General features: G+C 38.9%; 1 protein-coding gene across 1 annotated transcript in view; it reads right to left on the minus strand.

The window, feature by feature from the left end:
• LOC134749651 (atrial natriuretic peptide receptor 1) overlaps window positions 1–20038 on the minus strand; it is a 78202-nt gene that overhangs the window by 4297 nt on the left and 53867 nt on the right. The window contains exons 12-20 of the mRNA XM_063684667.1: window positions 19560–19669; window positions 17669–17711; window positions 10034–10175; window positions 9316–9492; window positions 8669–8825; window positions 8346–8504; window positions 7868–8051; window positions 7217–7363; window positions 6383–6575 (exon numbers count right to left, since the gene is read on the minus strand). Coding sequence (XP_063540737.1) covers window positions 6383–6575; window positions 7217–7363; window positions 7868–8051; window positions 8346–8504; window positions 8669–8825; window positions 9316–9492; window positions 10034–10175; window positions 17669–17711; window positions 19560–19669 — 1312 coding nt within the window. The remainder of the gene's footprint in view (window positions 1–6382; window positions 6576–7216; window positions 7364–7867; window positions 8052–8345; window positions 8505–8668; window positions 8826–9315; window positions 9493–10033; window positions 10176–17668; window positions 17712–19559; window positions 19670–20038) is intronic.

The raw sequence follows: 20038 nt of genomic DNA on the forward strand, positions 1-20038 counted from the left end.
GAATCAACGTTTGTAATTCCTACATATTTGTCTTAAAAATAATAAATAAGTAGGTATAGGTACAAAAACTTGTCAAGTGACAACCCCGTGCCGACACTCGCAGCTCGGTCATAAAACTGCGGCGCGCAAAGAAGATTCACGGTTCGTGCGCGGTTATAAGTTTCAATTTTGCTTGCAGGCGGCGAGTGTAGGTATAATTTTATACCTAAATCTGACTTTTGTAAAGGAGTGAATTTTCTGTACGGTAGTACTATTAGTTATTCTGTGACCCCGCTTTTGATCCTCTTAAGGGATGACTTTCGGGATAAAAACTATCATATGTCCTTCTCCGGGACTCAAACTATCTCTATGCCCAATTTCGTATAGCGGTTTTATGTGTGAAGAGGTAACACACAGACAGACTTTCGCATTTATAATATTATAGTATGGACGTTAAATAATTTTCGCGAACGCTGTCGGCCATCGTGAACGCTGCTCGCACTGTTAGTGCTTGAGAAAGGAGACCTAGGCTCTCCGAAGAGCGCGAGTGACTAAAACAAGTGAGTCTAAACCGTAAAATTATTTAATGTTAGTATGTCTCACAACAGTTTTAATTGGATTATATACATATATAGTTGGTCAAGCAAATCTTGTCAGTAAAGTAAATAGGAGCAAAAAAAACTATACTCATCGTTTTCTTTTGGGTGCTAGTACTAGTGTAAGACAAAGATAGTATGATTCTCTCAGTCTATGTTTGACATGAGATAGTCCCTTGACAAACTATGAATCAAAAATATTATTATTAAATAGGAACAAAAAAACTATACTCATCGTTTTCTTTTGGGTGCTAGTACTAGTGTAAGACAAAGATAGTATGATTTTCTCAGTCTATGTTTGACATGAGACAGTCCCTTGACAAACTATGAATCAAAAATATTTTCAGTTAAATTTTGGTAATTTCATTTAAATACAATATGTTACATCCTTAGTTACGTTTTGTGACTATTTCACCGGAACGACCCATTGACCTAATTTTATATTGGTGAACGTGATCTGGGACAATAACGCAATTGATGAAATAATCTGAGATGAACGAGTATTTTCAAAATAATATTATCTGTTTTCTGTGCGGAAAATGTCGACTTTCGGCACGCTACGCTAAACGAAGTTGCCGCTTTCCGGCTTCAAGCAGAAAAATAGTAAACACAGCTCGGGCAGTAAATCTGGAATACTTACATTACTTACTTTACTGCCTGCTACTTTAGGTATGTAATAATTATACTATGAAATAAAACTATGAAAACGGATTATATCGCGTATATTAAATTTATAATACATCCCGACGTTTCGAACTCTTTACAGCGTTCGTGGTCAACGGGTGACGCTGTAAAGAGTTCGAAACGTCGGGATGTATTATAAATTCAATATACGCGATATAATCCGTTTTCATAGTTTTATTTCATGAGTAACTATCGCGGTAACCGAAGACAATATTAATATTTATACTATTTAAACTTAATTTTCCCAAATGAATAAATAATTACAAAGAGGACAATTAAAGAAACTGTTTTTAGTTTTTATTTGAGCGACTTTCACTGTAAGTTATTTTTTAATTGTATTTGTATTGCTTATTACAGTTTTTTTTTATTTTTTTATTACAAAAAGGCAAGCACTTGACCGCAATCTCACCTGATGGTAAGTGCCGATGCAGTCTAGGATGGATCATGCTTACCTAAAAGATGTCTATTCACTCTGGATTTAAAAAGATCCAAGTTATAGTGGACTGGGAATATATTTGCAGGAAGTGAATTCCACTCCTTAGCCGTTCGTATGATAAAGCTGGATGCATAGCGCTTAGTACGAATCAGTGGCAGAGTAACGACGTAAGGGTGAAACGCAAGTCCGCGTCTAGTCCCACGGTGACAGAATGGAGATGGGGAGATTAAATTATGTAATCCCATCGCACACTCCCCGAAATGTATCCTCTAGAACACCGATAAACAAGCTACCTTTCTACGGTGTTCAAGGCTCTGCAGTCTAGCCTCTACTAATCCCGCATCTCCAATAAGCTTCCTAGCGCGTTTGTCTATGGAATCTAAGGCGGCTAACTGATATTTGGCGGACCCATCCCAAAGGTGGCTGCAGTACTCCATACACGACCGGACTTGAGCTACGTAAAGCTGAAGAAGCTGCCCCGGTGTGAAGTACCGCTTGACCTTAGAGAGGACGCCCAATCGTCTAGCTGCAGATTTGGCCAGAGATTCAATATACGCCCCAAAGCTCAGGTTAGACGAGATACTCGTGCCAAGTAGCTGAAGATGGTTGGATATCGGTACGGATACATCCCGGAAAGTAGGAGTCAGGCCGAAAGGACTCCGTTGTAAGTAAAAGTCTTTAAATATGATTTACGAATTCAGCTTGAGAAGTTACCTCTTGGCAGTATACACCCTGATTATAATTTCACCTTATCAAATACCTAATAGGAGGTCGTTAATCAATCCAAAATCGTTACACTTTGAACTTTACTGACTGGTAACTAAACATAATCCTTCACGAATGGTTGACATGGGCATATGATTAATTTTCTATCCGTAATCAAAGTGCTAAATAACCCTTTTCACTTTGGGTTTAATGGCATTTAAGCACGTCTGAAAGTTTGTTGAGTTAGGATATCCTTGCCCGGGATTTGACTCGTGAAAGTGACAGATGGTTACAAAACTGGCGACGTCCCGGCCGAGTTGGCAATTTTTGCGATATTGTATAAAAAAAACACACAGCGTAATTTTACACACAGCGTAATTTTTATAACGATATGATAAGTGGTAGGTGGTAGCTACGTTACCTATTTCATTTTCATGAGTCAAATATGACTATTAAGTAGGTGCCATCGATATGGACGCTTTCTATGTGACTTCCCTTAAAAACGGTAGAATTATGTATTTATTTATATTTATTTATTTATATTATATTTATATTATATTTGTTGTTACGTCGACGTCAAAGATATCTTTACAATTTTGCACCTTACTTCTTTGTAATACGGCGAAAAATGTAAACATATCTTTGACATCGACTGTAGGGACCATCTCTACAACTATAGTATAAATTATCTCAGATGATTTTTTCGAGCTCGGGCCCTAATCTGTTAAACAAAATGTATTGTTTCCTTTATGCAGTGGTTACACTGCTTACTGCTTATAGCCCCGGCATGTATACATTCACGAAAGCTGGAACAGAATTTACTTAAGATTTCTTACTTCAGTACATAAGTATCTCGCGCCAACTCTTATGTTATGTTATGAATCATCCTATAGCTATAGAAGCTCGACCAAGGCGCGCGTAGGTACAGTCGAAGGCAAACATATCGATCCAGACAAATGGCTCAAAAATATGTGAACACGACTTGTCTAAGGTGTAAGAGCGTACACATATTTTTGAAACTTTGGGAATGTATATATATTTATGCCCTTGACTGTACGTATAAGCATTATCAAAGGCTAGTAGGGATACGATGTGAAACAAGGCCTAATTGGCGTTCTTGTATACTAATTAGCACACGGCTGTAGGTATACTAATTTAGGTACGCACAGTAGCGTTCTAACGATATTCGGTACATTTGGGCCGACAAAGTCCAAATAACATATTTCGGTAACGAGAATATGTCCTTTTTGGTCCCTTATATTTACTTGAGTTTGAGCTGAATAAAAGGGCCCCTTATATTAAGTTGGCTTAATATTGGCGCGCTTGTGAACATGATCTTGGTGTGAGTGACGTTTAGGTAAATATAATGACGATAGTAAGGTAAATATAGTCAACTCGAGTCGGACTCGCGCACCGAGGGTTCCGTACTTTTTAGTATACAATCATCTGTGAAAATTCGGTTCATGAGATACAGCCTGGTGAAAGACAGACCGACAGACGGACAGCGGAAACTATGTAATAGGGTCCCGTTTTGACCCTTTGGGTACGGAACCCTAAAAATGGCGTTGCTGTGCAGTTGCGCTCCAACGTTGCGTCTACTACTAATGGCTAGATTCCGACACTCGGGAGACGCAATTTTTTTAATGGTATATAGTGTGGGGTGGCCCTAAGACGAAGCTTTTGAAAGTTAAACACACCGACAAAGCACTGCAATAATAATATAAATATATAAAAAATCGGATAGGTACTTCTCCTACTCGCAGTTAGATTTAAAAAAAAAACCGGCCAAGTGCGAGTTGGACTCGCGCACAAAGGGTTCCCTACCATTACGCAAAAATCTGCAAAAAAAAATCACGTTTGTTGTATGGGAGCCCCACTTAAATATTTAATTTATTCTATTTTTAGTATTTGTTGTTATAGCGGCAACAGAAATACATCATCTGTGAAAATTTCAACTGTGTAGCTATCACGGTTCATGAGATACAGCATGGTGACAGACGGACAGACAGACAAGACAGTGGTCTTAGTATAAAAAAATAATTTAATAGGGTCCCGTTTTTACCCTTTGGGTACGGAAGCCTAAAAACTACTAAATTAAATAGTCACTCCGTCAATAAAAAAAAAACCGGCCAAGTGCGAGTCGGACTCGCGTTCCAAGGGTTCCGTACATTACACAATTTAAACAATGTATTTTTTATGTGAAGCGCGAGTGAAATGTCTTAAAAACACTTAGGGGTCGGATCAAAAACTAAGTAATTAAGTCCGACTGCATATTTCTAATAGGTTTTCCTGTGATCTGTAAAGAACTATTTTGTGTATTTTTTTCATAATTTTAGACCCAGTAGTTTCGGAGATAAAGGTAATTTTTTGTCTATTTTCTTGAATAACTTCTAAACTGGTAATACTAAAATTATAAAAAAATATATTTGAGTTTCTCAGAATGAGCTCTTTCATTATTTGATATGTAACACATTATAGTTTGAAAAACTTTATTTTTTAATTTTCTCATTTACCCCCCAAAAGTGGCCCCGCTGTTTAAAACTCATTTCTTTACGTTACATGTCCGTCTTTGGGTCACAAACTTACATATGTATACCAAATTTCAACTTTATTGGTCCAGTAGTTTCGGAGAAAATAGGCTGTGACAGACGGACAGACAGACAGACAGACGCACGAGTAATCCTATAAGGGTTCCGTTTTTTCCTTTTGAGGTACGGAACCCTAAAAACAACATTTGTTGGGCGGTTCTTAATTTGTAGTCAAGGTAGACAATGTAGACACGTTCTCTACACATAACGCAGGTAATATCACAGGAGAAACCGAACTTGCCACACGTGCACCCTAGTCAAATATGAGAGCCGTTTCCATTTGCTTTTCAGCTGTGGTATATTAAATTATGTAAAACGGACTACGGAGTACGGAGTTCACCTTATATTTCTTAAAGTACCTACTTTTAAAATGAATGACAGTAAGACTTTCAATGATATATCACATTTTGTAACGTTTTAAAAATTGTTTGTTTTAATAATTCAATTATAATTAAGGGCTAATAAATTTGGGGCTGGAGATCACTGGGAGGTGTGAGTTTTCCCCCTGTGGCCCCAGTCATCCTCTCTTTTCTCATTCTTTTCGGCTTTACTTCGCGACCTTTCGGAACTTACCACTCATTTTTAGGGTTCCGTACCCAAAGGGTAAAAACGGGACCCTATTACTAAGACTCTGCTGTCCGTCTGTCCGTCTGTCACCAGGCTGTATCTCATGAACCGTGATAGCTAGACAGTTGAAATTTTCACAGATGATGTATTTCTGTTGCCGCTATTACAATAAATACTAAAAAGTACGGAACCCTCGGTGCGTGAGTCCGACTCGCACTTGGCCGGTTTTTTGTTTACTTGGGCACCAATTTGCCCTTCCCATTATTATTGTTGTTTGCTTGTAATATTTTAGTTTTTGTTTGTTTGAAAGAAGACATTCATTTTTGTTACGTATAATCATAATGTGTGCAATAAAAAATATTTAGTTTTTTTATTTTACCCAATTTTTACGATTTATATAAAAAGACTCGAGACTCAAGACAACTCGAGAATTCGGGCTCGAGAATTCTTGAAACTCGAGAAATAAAATGGGTCGAGGTGTCAAAAACCCTAAATACAAACAACATAATATAGCGCAAACAACAGCTTAAACGCTAGCTCGCTTTAAATGTCAGTATTTTGTAAAAGTTACATAACTTTACACAAATTTCATGCAAAAGCTTTTTCTTTATTGGCATTTGAACACAATCTCACCTTATAGTACCTAAGTACCGATCGATCTAAGATGAAGCATGCTTATCTAACAGATGTCTATTCATTCTCGATTTGAAAAGATCCAAGTTATAGTAGGCTGGGAATATATACTCGTAAGCAGGCAGTGAGTTCCACTCCTTAGCCGTTCGCACAATAAACCTGGAAGCAAAGCGTTTGCGCAAAGTAAAACTTACCTTATAAACATCATAGAAGCATATAATTCTGTCGAAAGTGCTGTACAGGTCGTTGAGGAGATCCACCACCTGTATGGGAGTGGAAGCGGCACACAGCTCGGTGAAGCCCACTATATCACTGAAGTAGACCGTTACGCACTCGAAGCTCTCCGGCTGCACCACCTCGCCGGCCATCAGTTGTTGGGCTACTGGCCTGGATGAATAAATAAATGGTAAAGAAATAAGTCAATGGTCTTGCAGCAATCATAGCCATTGGTATGAATTTGCAACATTTTTGCACTGTACCTTGTCACAGTGACAATCAGCAGCATGCTGAGATGGGGCCATTTCGTGACACTTTATTTTCACTATGTTCTTTTAATGTATGTCTATTGTCTGTGTGTTTACGAATAAAAACTATTATATTCTATTCTAATCAATATAAAAGTCGCTAGGGATTCTCATACTAATGTCACTGTGACAAGGTACGAAATGGTACTGGAATTAAATTCTTTGACCGTATGTGACATTCTTTAAAATAATATTTTCGTAATAAATAATGATACTTCTTTTGGAAGTAGTCCACAAAAACATTTTATGTTCTCGCGAGTAAATAAGTCAAAGCTAATTTTGAGACAAATGCTTGACGCGTAGAGGCTCGTAATCATTCATGACTCGAAAAGCCGTCAAGTCGATTTCCTGCAACACTATATTTTTCAGTCTACACTTCCAGTCTTTCATACTCGAAATTAGCTCTGACCTATCTACACTAGTCTACTAGCTTTTTATATAAGAAGGCAAAATAGAAAACGTGACATAATTATGTAAATGTAAAGTAAATTTGTCTATTTTTACCTTGGTAATACTTGGTACAGCAATTCTTCAGATCGCCGTTTCTCTAGCGACAACTGCTCCGTCTTCTCTTCCACGAGAGACTCCAAATTGTTAGCGTATTGCTCCATTCGGCTCAGTAGGTCATCCATCAGGTTGTCGCAGTAGCCCCTAATAAAACCAGTTTTAGTCGTAACACCTACGTTTTACGTAGAGACATAGATACTTATCAAGTAACAGGTTTCAAGTAACCTCCAACCAGAAACCCAACTCAAAAATACTCAAAATCCTCCAACCCAAAGCACTAGTGCTTGTGTCAAAGAACATTAACATCGGTGTCCTAGATTGTGTTAAGTAATATGGAAAGACAAAAGACAAATCAAAAGACTGGCTCAGGAAAGAAAGGATTGGCAATTACTCCACCGACAAGAGCAAAGCTCTTAAGTTATGATGATGATGAATATGAAAAGACGGTTGCTAGAATCAATTGTTAATCACTACAAATATATATGAGGTAAATAGTCAAAAGCACTTCACAATAAGTCACAGTCACAGTTTACCTTGTAGTAAAGGACCTATTGAAAAAACTACCCAGCGCAGACGGCGATTAGAACAAAGAAATGTTCTTTATTTAACCCTGTTTTTCCTCTCCTCATTAGGAATTTTGAAACTTACTTGATATGATTAGCATTGATGAAATCAAACGTGGGCCTATCATCGGGCGCCTCGGCCCAGCAACTAGCTGCCAAGTCCATCAAATCTGACGCAGTGTTGGCGCCTGGGCCGGCACCCGCCTCGTTGGCTATCACCATAGGCCGAAACGGAGGCGACTCGCGCCCGCACACGCGCGAGACTATCTCTAAGGAACATTAAGGAATTACAACAATATAATAACAAAATTAAGGAAGCCAAAATTCAAAGGTCTTAAAATTGATGGGTGTGTGATTTCAGCTGAAGAAGACAAATGGATACAGACAATTTAGTCTGATCGGTAGTTACCCTGTAATGCTGGCAATCCTGGTTTCTAATTCCAGAGGATCAACCTCATCTTCCTATCTAACCCTCACTTTCCAACAGTCCACCTGCTGTCGATCAAGAAGCCAAAAGCTGTAAGATGGAATAAAAACGCTCCAAGTAAGTTTCACAACATTACCCCTGTTAGTCATAGCGGTGGTGTAATGGTGGAACGGGCCAGCGCGCAGCACGATTTCCTCTAGGATGATCCCAAAGCTATAGACATCACCCTTCAGAGATGCTGCAGCTCCAGGGTAAACGCTTGCAGCGACTAGCTCCGGAGCCGTCCAAAGCAATTCTAGACCATAAAAAGAACAATTTTAGCTTTCACGGGTTTTAAATCAATACGAAGGTTATGAGGGCTGATGAGGGTTAACATGATACCATGATTATTGGATCTCAACCATGAATTCAGGTCAGAGTCAGTCTTCATGTGCTATAAGAAGCCAAACTTCCACTTACTATAATAATAAGTGTCATCCTTGATGAGATCAGTAGGTGTGCAGAGCGTGTTGGGGCCGTAGTCGGATATCTTCAACACGAAGCGGCCATCGATGAGGCAGTTCGAGGAGCGAAGCTTGCCGTGCGCGCCCAGACCGCCGTGGAGGTAGCACATGCCCTTGTGAAAAATTGTCGTTTAAATCTGTGGTAATTTTTATGGTTGCAAGACATAAAAAGTACAATGGCTTCTGTTTATCTTTTGTTATGATGCTCCTACACTTGCAGGTTTACGAGTATAACGTTATGTAACATCGTGTGACAGGAATAACTTAATATAACACTATTATACAACAACAATCCCAATTCTATTACAATTACAATAATTATATTACAATTGAATGCGCTCTTGACATAGCACCTTAATGCGACTTAATTGCCTGGCGATGGGCAGCTGTGAGAAGTGAATGCCTAAGATTCTGTGAGATGATGGATGCTAGGATTGCTAGGCCGTAAGTTGCCTACTCTTGCTCGTTAAAAGCATAGTTTCGAAAAATATACTGAGAAAGAAAGTCGCAGTACCTAATTTGGAAGAAAAAAATGAGAAATCCTGCTCTAATTTAAGCTCTTATTAAGGTATGTATGAAACTATTTCATGAACGTAAGTTTACCTGGACAATGTCATGTACGAGTGAGGTCCTAAAGTTCCAGTCTAGCTGGATTTCATCGTTGGAGAGGACGTCTTTCAGGGATCCCTTCGGGCAATACTCTGTCAGTACGAACACGAGCGGACAGTCGACGCAAGCGCCGATGAAGCGAGCCGTGTTCTCATGCGACACGTTCCTTGCCTGAGGACAATGTTGAACGAGTGAAACTTTAGATAACTTGATCCAAAATAAGATCGCGTGTATAACTTCTTTGAACATCTAGCCCGCTTTGTTGATATTGCTGCTCACTGTACAAAGTACCGACTAATCAATGTGCGCCCGTTAAAGGTATAGATACATGGTGCGATAGATTTGCACTTTTCTTCTTCATTGTGCACTCTGACGCAGTTTATGCTATCTTAGAACGTATTCTTAAGTCACCTTATTTTTTTATTAGCAAATGTAAGGGTGAAAAACCATCCCATCACATACCATCGGATGTCGTGAGTATTGTGTGTAGGCAAAATGACAACCCTAGCGTACAAGTGAATAATCAAGATCAAGTGCAGGTAGTTCGCAAAACCCGCGCAGCAAGAAGATATTGATTAAATTCCTCGCCAGTCTGCCTGTGACCACGAACGTAACGTCACGTTCGAAACGTCAGGCCATAAATAAACATAAGTTTTACGCGATTGTCCCGTGTTAGTTTTAAAATTAAAAAGGCAAATCATCAAAAACTAACCTGCTTAATTTCCCACGTAAGCTTCTTGTTGAGGTCTAGCTTCTTCCTGTGGATCTTTTTGACTGCAACTCTGTTCCCCTTGTACAGGCCCACGGTGAACGAAGATAGAGTAAAGGCAGGCGATCCTACTGTTCTTTGGGTACTCCAGCCTAGGGAAAGCTGGGGGCAATATATTTGATTATTTTATATGAAAGGGATCAGTGGAACAAATAGATACCTCAAACTCTTGAGATTCCAGTCAATAAAAGAAGAAAGAGTCAAGAAGCAGCGATTGAAGTTATTTACACCAAATAAAGAATTTCAATTTCAATGTCAATTTTAATTAAAGAGCGCCATTTGAACTTGAATATCTCACATTAATTTGATACTTGATAGATATTATATCTAGATATAAAAATCACGCTAAATGTAAATTAATATTACTGAGAGATACAACAAAATCCATAGCAGTTTACTTCCCAAACAACATTAACATCTAACAATCGTAAATAGGCAATGAATGGCCTATAAAATAAATAGACGGGGTTGATTTTAAGACCTACCAATACGGTAAACTGTGAATGTTTTATGCAGTCATAAACAAGGACTGGGTAACCCATTACAATAGTTAAACGACCAAGAAAGACCGTCTAACGCACTGACACCGAGTATAATGTACAGTCAGCAATACTATTCGCTTAGCACCTTTGCATACAAAATTATATGCAGGGGGGTACCTTTTCTGTGCAGCTGACTGTACCACCCAATTTCGTACATACTTTATAGGAAACTACGAAATGTTATATTTCATTCGATATGGGACAATTACCCTAAAAGTGACATAGATATGGAATGAGGAAAAATCGCTATTATTTCCTTAGAATCCGAGACAATTAAATTATATAGACAGTTAATCTCTGTATAAAATTGTCTGTCTTCACCAAACTAAGTGATTTGTTGTACACTATGTCACCCACCCCAAATATTACTATAAGCTACTCTTATGCTAAATCTTATGCTAACCACCTCTTAAGAATTTACCCCTAAAATTTGGCCACGTGATCGTCTAGATAGTAGTTAGAACCCCTCGAAGTGTACCGCGGAACCCTAGATTCTTTAATGAGTATCAACTAAATTTTGGACTCCGGTATTATTCTATTATTACCTATATTTTAAAGAATTTTTATATTTATGGTACTGTAGATATATTTTATTATGATACTAAGGAATATTTTAATAGTTACAGTAGATTGTGTCACTAGGAAGGAAATTGACATATTTACGGTGAGGCCGCACATCGAATCCAGAACGAAGCAAATGATTCCATAATTGAAAGCTGAGCGTAGCGAAGCATTCTAAAATAGTATTCCGAGCGTAGTGATGAAATTAATAATACAATTTTGTTAAATCTATTCATGTAATGTAAATGCTGTTAAAGGCTTACTATATATGACGTTATCTAGGTAATTGCAGCATATATGGTTAGTATGAGGTTAAAATTGTTGTTAGTAAAATGAGTTTAAAAATGTTTTTGGTGAAGTCCCGCTACGCCTATTAAGCCTTCGGGATAACATACGAAGCAGCACTCCCAGGATAAGCCCATTTACACCCTAGCTTTTTAGGAAAAGTTATAATTATACTATCACCTTCTAAACGATGTGTGAGTTCACACGTACTGCTTCGCATGCTCGATGCGGGTCAGAAGGCCTTATCCCGTTTTAAAACATTATTCGGGTCACCTATCCTAACATTGTAGCCAGACGGGCTATGACCAACGCTTCGCAACCTAAGCATTCCTAGATGATCTGATGAAAGAAGCGCCAAGTATCATCAGTCAATCAAAATTACTTCTTTTTTATGTTCAAAAGCTAGGGATACTAATCCCTTTTCCCAATACCCAGAACTGAAAGTATAGACTAAATTTCTAGTCTTTTAGATGTATAAACGAAGCACTAATGTTATTTGCTATATTTTATGAAACTGAAATATCAAGTTGAGCATTATTCCACTCAAATTCCCATTGGACTGCTCTTGCCTGCCAAGGGGTCCCTAAAACAAACCATTCTTCTATCCCAGAACGATCTGTATGCCTAAACCCATCTTGATATTTTAAGAATTTATTTTGCAAATACCTTAGAAACCTGATTGCAAAACTCAGTACCTCGTCTTTACTCCAAAAACCAGAAATTTAATAGATAAAAAAATAAAGATTTCATAGGAATTTAATTTATTTTCCCCAGATAAATTAAAAGTTTGAAAGATTTAGGCAAAAGAATCCTTTACCTTTTAAATACTCATATTTTAGGTTAATGAAGCCATATTTTTAAGTCTTTAAAAGAAGAATTTATATCAACCATATCAGAGTCTTAGACCAAGCATAAAAGAGACCCTACACACAAATACCTACAGACAAATAGTGTATGACTCTACCCTATTTATAATCCTACCCTCTGGCCCTACTCTAGGTACACCCAAAGCACAGATCGCACTTACCATTGACCTAGTGCCTTGGAATATACACAAGTGTATCCCTACTAGAAGCTGGAAAGTTCGGTAGACCAAACCGAGATTAGCAAAACTAATGGTCCGTGTATTTGACTCCCCCTCCTACGCTCGCAAGCCAAAGAATTAGGAGGTAAGTCGCCCTATTCCGTGTCTATCAGTGGATCGGAACCCTTTGCACACACCAGCACCAACCACATGAGAAGTCCTGCCGCAACTAAGACTAAGTATATAATAATAATCACGACAGAATCCTTCCCCGCAATCAGCACTAGCATGCGCCAGAGCACCGAAATATATAAATATATTTAATAGGGGACCAGATCCCAATTACTGCCGACTTTAGTGAGCTCAGATTACTCCGAATGGCACGCACGTGATGCCCTCACTTCCATCTAACAGCTGGGCTTTGAGACCTGGGAGATAGTTCATCTCTTATGTTGGTAAAGAAGAGATGCCAGGCCCTCTCAAGCCTGGAACTAAAAGACTCCTAACCACCCATCACCTTTAACACCGCCAGGCGTGATGAATGTTTAGTTGGACAAACTGTCAGTCCAAGCAATGATCTGGCTTCAAAAATAGCAAAAGACCCCATAGAAAAAACACTAAAATAACTAAGAGTAATTTTACTAGTATAAATTTCTCACAAAACAAACAAACTAAATAAAGAAGTGAAATTCCCTTAGGCACCATTATCCAAGCTTAACATTACGAAAATTACTTCTCGCAAAATTAAACCTAGACACAATTTCAAGTACCTGCTATGCAACGATATTGTCCCTGCATAACGTGGCGGCACTTAGAACAATACAGTGTAGAAAATTTCACTTCACGGCACTCAACACTACACACAACACATCAGTAAAGAATCTCCACTATGGTCCTAGTTTAGCGTTACGACGATATTGTCCCCGTAAAACCAAACACAGACCAATTCCAAGTCCTTGCTATGCAACGATATTGTCCCTGCATAACGTGGCGGCACTCGGAACAACTCAGTATCGAAAACTTTACAATAAAATAAAACCCATACATAGCAGCAAAGAATCTCCACAATAGTCTAGGTTCAGCGTTACGACGATATTGTCCCCGTAAAACCAAACGCAGACACAAATTCTAAGTTTTAATTTACCAAGATAATTCCAAGTAAAAACAAACACAGAAAAAGTAGCAGAGAAACTTCGCTTACCAGTACGAAAATTACGCCCAAAAGCCAGAGTCACGACTAGTCCGATGGTTGAAGAATGAATGAATTCCCCCGTGCCCGCTCCGGCCTTTTATACCTTTTAGTAGCGACAGGCGACTTGCGACAGGCGACAAGCGACCAGCGACCGGCGACTGACGACAAGCGACCGACGACTAGCGACATAACAATAGGATATTGACGACAAGCGACCAGCGACAGGCGACCGGCGACCAGCGACAGGCGACCGGCGACAAGCGACCAGGGACAAGCGACCGGCGACAAGCGACCGGCGACATAACAATAGAATACTGACGACAAGCGACCAGCGACCGGCGACAAGCGACAAGCGACCGGCGACTGGCGACAAGCGACCGGCGACATAACAATAGGATACTGACGACAAGCGACAGGCGACAGGCGACAGGCGACAGGCGACCGGCGACCAGCGACAGGCGACAAGCTACAAGCGACAAGCGACAGGCGACCAGCGACAGGCGACAGGCGACAAGAGACAAGCGACAGGCGACAAGAGACAGGCGACCGGCGACCAGCGACAGGCGACAAGCTACAAGCGACAAGCGACAGGCGACAAGAGACAGGCGACCAGCGACAGGCGACCGGCGACAAGAGACAAGCGACAGGCGACAAGAGACAGGCGACAAGAGACAGGCGACCAGCGACAGGCGACAGGCGACAAGAGACAAGCGACAGGCGACAAGAGACAGGCGACCAGCGACAGGCGACAGGCGACCAGCGACAGGCGACCAGCGACAGGCGACAGGCGACAGGCGACTTATTAAGACAAACATTATCCAAAAAGTACCAGGATACCAGAATTGAGAAGGAGGTCGTTCGCCCCATGGCACATAACGGCGCTCGACTCAAGAAGAAGGTCATATGTCCAATTGTGATTACTAATCCTTACGGCCCATATCTTAACGTTTACAATCACTAAATGTCGATTTCCCCGATATCTATCCCTTTCACGCACGCGATGTTTTAGAAGGACAGAGACATTTACAACGACATCCACATTTCACGCACACATAGATAGCAGTTCAGTTTGAGGAGCCCAAATAAATTATAAAAGAAGGTGCGTTCTGAAATCCATTACGTATGAATCTGATATATTATTTTACTTTATGATATTTTTAGTTTATTTCCGAATTCTTCCCTCACTTCAACGTGTTTTACGTTTATTAATAACAAATATGTTTAAAACAACTTCCGGAAATTAAGATTTAACTATCTTTTACACGTAAATTTTACGATCAGAATGTAGTATCAAAAACGTTATTGCATGTCATATTGTACCAGGAGCACCTAAACGTCAGTTCGACATCCTGTCAAGCTGTCAGTCACCGTGTCATTGTCAGCGCGCTGCAATTTGTTATTGAACCTTTTTGTTTATTTCTAAGTTAAAATACGGATCAATTTAACGAGAACACTAGTGTTAAATAATAAAACATGGAATTAAGTGCTTCAAGTTTCATCTGTCAGAATACTTAGTGGAATTATGAACGAAATGTGCGACTGAAGAGGATTTCAGTTTTACAAAGGTATATTTTCCCATCTTCTATGTTTTTTGTAATGAAAAATGAGCTTAATACTGAGCTATTTGGATACGACCAGTCACAACTATGAGATAAGAGTTTTGAATGATTCATGGTTAATAGTTTCACTACTTTCACTAGACTTATATTGACCGGGCTATAGACCGTGATGTCACCCGTGAATAAGATGCATGTAACTGCGTCGAAATATCGGGAGCTCATAAACAATACAAAAGGTAATCACGGTCTATATCCCGGTTAATATAACACTATAAGATAAACCTCTGCATGTAATAATAATTACTATTGATGATGTATTAAGGATTTATCTGGCTGATATCACAGCGCCTCGCTAAAAGAGGCCCAATCAACTACAAAATACACTGAAAATACGTACATTTTTAAAGTGATTAGCAGTCTTTAACATTTATTCGTCTCTATTTAGAACAAAGACTCGATACGCTTTAGTCTGAGATAAAGGGAACCAGGAGACCGGACAATAAATCTTGCCTTTTCGATTCTGAATAAAAAGGCGCAAAAGCCTACCGTGATTATATGAAGAGGAAAACTGCGTGTACAGTCAGCATCAAATAGATAGTGACGAACAAAGTGGCCAAATATACAGTGTAAAATAAAATTCTGGGCCCGTGAGGGAAAGTGCCATTTTACTTAAAGGAAAGATTCTTTTATTTTTTTAAAGAATCAAAACTGCATTCAAAGATTTTTTTAATTCGCTTGTCTCGCCTGGGAACCGGACCGACTAACAATTCCAAAAAATAAACACTCGGTATTTTATTCTACTAGTCGATACAGTTAATGTTAATGATAACATTTCTCCAAGAAACATTAGGTCTTACACTCGTCTGTCGTACATATATCCATAAAATCGAATATTTAGTACTCAAGGCACATTCTATGAATTTATTAATTGTTACCAATTATTTCTTTATTTCTTGTTTAAAATTTAATTCAATTAATATTTATTATATTTTATTATTAAGTACACCTATGTATGACTTTTCAAAAATGCTTATTTTTGAAGCCTACTTGAAATAAATAATAATAAAAAAAAAAAAATTGACAAGCGAAATTGAAAAATAATGAAAAATCTTTGAATGCAGTTTTGTTTATTAAAAAAAAAATGAATGTCTCCTTTAAGTTAAATAAGCTAACTTAAGGTTTTTAGGCACTTTCCCTCCAGGGCCCATTAATTTTTTCTACAGTGTAAGTATATTGTAACACGCCTTTGTTACCATAAAAATAAAAATGTGTTCCGATAAGCATATTTTGCCACTTTGTCCGTCACTATATGTTCGATGCCGACTTCACCTTCAGGGAAAATAAAAATAATAAGATTTGTGGCTTTCCATTAGAGAAGGGTCCAAGCATGAAGCATAAGGAGATAAGAACCCTTCTCTAATGGAAAGCCACATTTTAAAATGATACATCTCTAATAATATTTAAAAATGCGAAAGTAACTAAATATGTCTGCGTCTGTCTGTCTGGCCGCTAATCGATTTCAATGCAATTTGGTATGGGGATAGCTTGAGTTGAGGCAGAAGCTAATTATTAATTTGAAAAAAAAAACAGATTAAATATATACTTATGGCGTTATTTATAAACGCGTTACTGGCCTGAATTAGTTATGAATCGTTTGTCTTTATCTGTCATCCTGACTTATGCATTTGTAAGAAAGGGATAAAACATAATTTAACTAAATCTGAGGGGGTTACTGTACAGGATTTGTGGTTTACGTTTCACTCCCGGTGCCACGTCCATAAGTTAGTACGTCCAGAAGTGTTTAAAATACTCACAATAAATAAAACCTTCTCAAACTACGTACACTTTTTTATCTAACCCAAGCTTACTACATATAACCAAGCTCATACACTTTTAGCAGTGTATGATTTAACACTGCAATATTGCATTACATTTAAAATGAGAGCGTACTACGATTGTATGGGAGTGGTTTTTTGGCGATGGATTCGTGTGAGAATTAAAAGAGTGCTCCTGTTGTGCTGCCCCCTACAGGACCTTCGTGCACGCTCCCTATAACCTCTAGCCTCCCACAAATCGAAACTTGCCTAGACAAATCCAATTTAGATTTGTAAAAAATAAAGATTTAAAAACGCAATTGAATAGAAGGTTCTTTGCAATGGTCCAGGAGATAGAGGGTTTAAAATAAATGCACAGTGGAATATACAGTAATAATGAAGTATTGTGCAACTTTACCAAGAAATTTCATTTGGAACATTGTGTAACATATTATTATTTACAACGACGGGACTTAATCGCGTAAAATAAGTATTAAACCCACCTCCGACGTTTCGAGGACGGCGTTGTCCCCGTGGTCTCGGAGAAGACTGGCTAAAGTTGACATCAACATCTTCTAGGCGCGCGAGTTTTTCGAACTACCCGCACTTGGTCTTGTTTATTAACTTGAACGTTGAAGCCATTGAAATCAAGAAACATAGAAATTTCAATCGAGACGAAGGTCGAAACCAAATATCGAAAGTTGAAAAATCGAATATTGTGAGTGTTGTGTGTCGACCCGGTAACATCCCTAGTGCGCAAAACGTTCAAGTTAATAAACAAGACCAAGTGCGGGTAGTTCGAAAAACTCGCGCGCCTAGAAGATGTTGATGTCAACTTTAGCCAGTCTTCTCCGAGACCACGGGGACAACGCCGTCCTCGAAACGTCGGAGGTGGGTTTAATACTTATTTTACGCGATTAAGTCCCGTCGTTGTAAATAATAATGAGTAAAAATCGTGAAAGTTTAAATCAGTGTATTGTGTAACATAAACAACCATTTGTAATGTAAACAGCCTTGGTCAATCATGATTTCATTTCCAACTCTTTTAATTTCATATCTCAAAATATGAGACGAATTTAGCCGAACTTTCCCTCTATTTATGCAGGATACGGTAGGTAATGTATTATAGCATCAGTTGTTGCTTATTATTTAAGATAAAATGTGTATAACTAAAAAAATATGTATGTATTTTTACAGCATATATTTTTATAACCCGTCTACATAATAGTACTGTTTATACATTTATGTCCTTAATAACTATGAATCAAAATTTACTTTTATTATCTAACACAATCTTATTTATAGAGCTCTAAGTACTTTAAATTAGTACTATGTGTCATACATTTTATGCGGTTTAATAACTGCTGTACGGGAGTCATAAGCAAATTTATACACTAATTTATTTTTCATATTGTTTACAGTACAGACAAAGGAAGATTATGTACCTGTTCTTTTGTCCTATCCTTAATATTAGATAGCCGGTACAAATCTTTATCGACAACGCTATTTGTGTGCAAGACTTCAATCCGGAGCCCTGAATTTTTTATTAGCATTCCTGTTGTAGATTGTTTCTTCACTCACCGTTCCGCTACCTAACTTGAATCCTTGATAGGATCCTTATCGTTATAACAATACGACTATACAAATCCTTCTTATTTACCGGGGTACCCGCTGCCTCGTGTGTTTCGTAAAATCGCATTTACCCACACATCCTGATTGCCTATTGCTCGTTCTAATTGGATTCGTGCCGAATTCAATTTGTATGAATCCAGAACAAACGGACCACATAATTACTCTTCTTCCTCGCGTTGTCCCGGCACTTTGCCACGGCTCATACGAGCCTGGGGTCCGCTTGGCAACTAATCCCTACAATTGGGGTAGGCACTAGTTTTTTACGAAAGCGACTGCCATATATTTGACCTACCAACCCAGAGCGAAAACTAAGGCCTTATTGAAATTATTCCGGTTTCCTCACGATGTTTCCCTTCACCGAAAAGCGAATGGTAAATATCAAATGATATTTCGTACATAAGTTCCGAAAAACTAATTGGTACGAGCCGGGGTTCGACCCGCGACATGCGGATTGCAATTTGCAAGTCGCACGCTCTTACCGCTAGGCCACTAGCGCTTAAAATTGGTGGTATCTGTGTGTGTGACACGTGTTAAGCGTACTTTAGAATTAGCGTACAAATCTAGAATCAAGGTTGAAAATGTCAAGGACAAAGTACTGAGTGGAGTGACAACATAAAGATATCAAGTTAAACCAATTTGCCGCTCCACTGAGTTTGACTATATGTTTGATGGCACTTAAGTCATAGTTGGCAGTCCTCAACTGTCTGTCCATCTGGTTTTGCAGAGGGCGAACCGCGAACCACGTTCGACGTGTTGCCTCTCTGCCGCACTTGTAAATTTGTACGTAAGTGTGACAGGGAGGCAACACGTCGAACGTGGTTCCGACTTCTAAAAGTGTCTTACCTTCAGCACCTCATTGACGCTGTGCAGCGCTGGGCTGGTCCCCAAGCCGGCGCCCACTTCGACAAGCACCTCCTCGGGTCGCACACGCCACGCCATATTGTTCAGTTCAGCGTCGATACGGGCCTGTCTGAATTTAAAAAAATGTTTACTATCAGGAGCCATATACGTACTAAAAACTTCAACTTGATCTGACATTACGAGCACTGCACTTCGCTCGAACTTTTAGTTTAGTGCGTGATGCGACTAATGTCAAATTAGTATAAAATCAAGTTTAAATGAGGCAAGATTGGTGTCTTTTAGCCAGGAACTGGCGTTATTGGGGTTCGCTGCTTGTGGAAATCACTGAGCAATCGTCAGTCAGAAATGTCAGTCTGCAAGGTTTAAAATATTCACACATATTCATATTTTTACTCGTATCGAGCCTAAGTCTAATAAGGTCTCCCGTTCCATCTAATTTGAATCTTTATTTTGACAAGTGAAAATTGCATTTATCTTG

The sequence above is a fragment of the Cydia strobilella genome, chromosome 18 (assembly GCF_947568885.1).
Source record: "Cydia strobilella chromosome 18, ilCydStro3.1, whole genome shotgun sequence".
Taxonomy (NCBI): domain Eukaryota; kingdom Metazoa; phylum Arthropoda; class Insecta; order Lepidoptera; family Tortricidae; genus Cydia; species Cydia strobilella.